The sequence below is a fragment of the Colobus angolensis genome, unplaced genomic scaffold (assembly GCF_000951035.1).
Source record: "Colobus angolensis palliatus isolate OR3802 unplaced genomic scaffold, Cang.pa_1.0 Scaffold232, whole genome shotgun sequence".
Classification (NCBI taxonomy): domain Eukaryota; kingdom Metazoa; phylum Chordata; class Mammalia; order Primates; family Cercopithecidae; genus Colobus; species Colobus angolensis.
In genome coordinates, this window is record NW_012115511.1 from 5,348,880 (window position 1) to 5,351,054 (window position 2,175).

The following is a 2,175-nucleotide window of genomic DNA, read 5'->3' on the forward strand; positions in this document are numbered from 1 at the left end:
TGTCACCCATGCTGGAGTGCAGTGGCCAGATCTGGGCTCATGGCAAGCTCCGCCTCCCGGGTTTATGCCATTCTCCTGCCTCAGCCTCCCATGTAGCTGGGACTACAGGCACCTACCACCTCGCCCAGCTAGTTTTTTTGTATTTTTTAGTACAGACGGGGTTTCACTGTGTTAGCCAGGAATAGTCTGGATCTCCTGACTTCGTGATCCACCCAGCCATCTCAGCCTCCCAAAGTGCTGGGATTACAGGCTCGAGCCAACGCACCTGGCCCATATTTTCTTTTTAAAAATTAAATACAATTTAATATATTGAATAATATCTTGGATTTAAAATCAGCATTTAATACAAAAAAGTTTTACAAAAGTGCAAAATCACAACTGGAAAAAGTGCCTTACCTCAGGGTAAAGAGTGAATCTTTTTAATGTATTAATAACAAGCGGGTATTCAGTCAGTTTATCATTCATAATCATCCATACTCCATTCAAAAATGAGGGTGCTTCCACAATAGTCTTGAAATAGGAATAATATAGTCCCTGAAATAAGGATAAGCTCAGTTAAAATAACAATTATGATGCCTCTTCTAAGTAAATACGGTTTTTGAAAAACAAAGCAATTAAGCAAGTAACAGCTATTAATACAATGAATTTCACAGGTTTCTGATCACTGATAAATACTAAAGTTGCGAAAAAACTATGTATTTTCACATAAACATGTCTTAGTTGAAATAACTGAATGCAAAATAGCTTCAAAAAGTTTCAGCATTTACAAAATAATACGACTCAGCATACTTCAACTTAGAAAATACTATTACCCATACCAATATAACTGTTAGAAAATGCTATCTTATGAATAGAGTGAGTGGTTTATTATGGAATTAAAATTTATCACGAACCAAGAAATCTCAAGCCAAAAATGTTCCTCTAACTGCTTATTTTAATCCCCAAAATGACACTATCAGTCATTTTTCCTCCGGATTTACATGCAAAATGCAAATATGTTGAGAAGGTTACACACTGATGTATTATTACATATGAATTTCACTCAGGTGCCACCCACAGGTAAGAACTCCGTGGGACTGGGGATGAGGGTGGGGAGTGGTCCTATTTTGAAGAAAGATACTTTTTTAGCTTGGCACACTACTTTGGAAAGATAGCAAGGGTAGAATAATATGTGAGACAAAAAAACAAGAAAACACTAGAAGCCTAACGGGGAGTCTAAGTGGCAGTATGAGGGAAGACAGAGAAACACAAGATAAATCTACATCTTGTATTTGCATCTTCAGTTTTGTCTGGAGCTGCCCTGGTAGCTGCCAAAGTTTAAACTGGGTTTAAGACTCATAAATACAAAAGTGATATGCGTACCCAGAAATTTATTGAAAAAGAAAAAAATGGTGTTGATAGTCCGATGTATTAGCTCTGATATCACTATTTTTAAAATTATGTTTCCTTGTGTACTGATTTGGACAGTGTCCCCTAAAATTTCATGTCCACCAGACCCTGTGGATGTGATCTGATTTGGAAATAGGATTCTTGCAGACGTGATCAAGTTAAGATGCAGTCATAATGGATTAAGGTGGACTCTAAATCCAACAGAATTGGTAAATCTAAATAAAGAGGAATATTTGACTTCAAAGCTACAGGCACACAGGGGAAAAGGCCGTGTGAAGATGGATCAGAGATTGGGGTGAGGCATCAGCATGCTAAGGAATTCCAAGGATGGCCAGCAACCACCAGAGGCTGACAAGAGGCAAAGAAGGCCTCTCCCCTCCAGCCTTCGGAGACAAGAGGCCCATCAACACCTTAACGTCCCACTGCTAGTCTCTGGAACTGTGAGAAAATACATTTCTGCTGTTTTAAGCCACCTGGCTTGTTGTACTTCTTTATGACAGCCCTAGAAAACTATACCTTCTTTCTTTTACAGGTTTGATTTTGGAAACATACACTTAATTATAAAACAAAAATGTAAAACTACCTGAATATCAAAATAAAAATGAAAGAAAGGAATGAACTATTTATCAACTTGGGAGAAGATTTCAAGTAACAGTAAGATATTGTAATTTTACTGTATATCCCTAGTGGACTATATCCTAACGTTAAAATGGAGCCCAGGAATTCAGCAGGACTGGTTTCACAAGTTACAGGTCACAAAGACCCTGCTGATAATACAGGATGCAG

At 37.9% G+C, this 2,175-nt stretch overlaps 1 protein-coding gene across 1 annotated transcript in view; it reads right to left on the reverse strand.

Annotated features, from left to right (window-relative positions):
- LOC105513616 (probable C-mannosyltransferase DPY19L1) overlaps window positions 1-534 on the reverse strand; it is a gene marked incomplete at its 5' end in the record, with an annotated part of 111,339 nt that extends 110,805 nt beyond the window's left edge. The window contains 1 exon segment of the mRNA XM_011944528.1: window positions 397-534. Within this exon segment, the coding sequence (XP_011799918.1) occupies window positions 397-534 (138 nt within the window).
- Window positions 535-2,175: the final 1,641 nt, after the last annotated feature.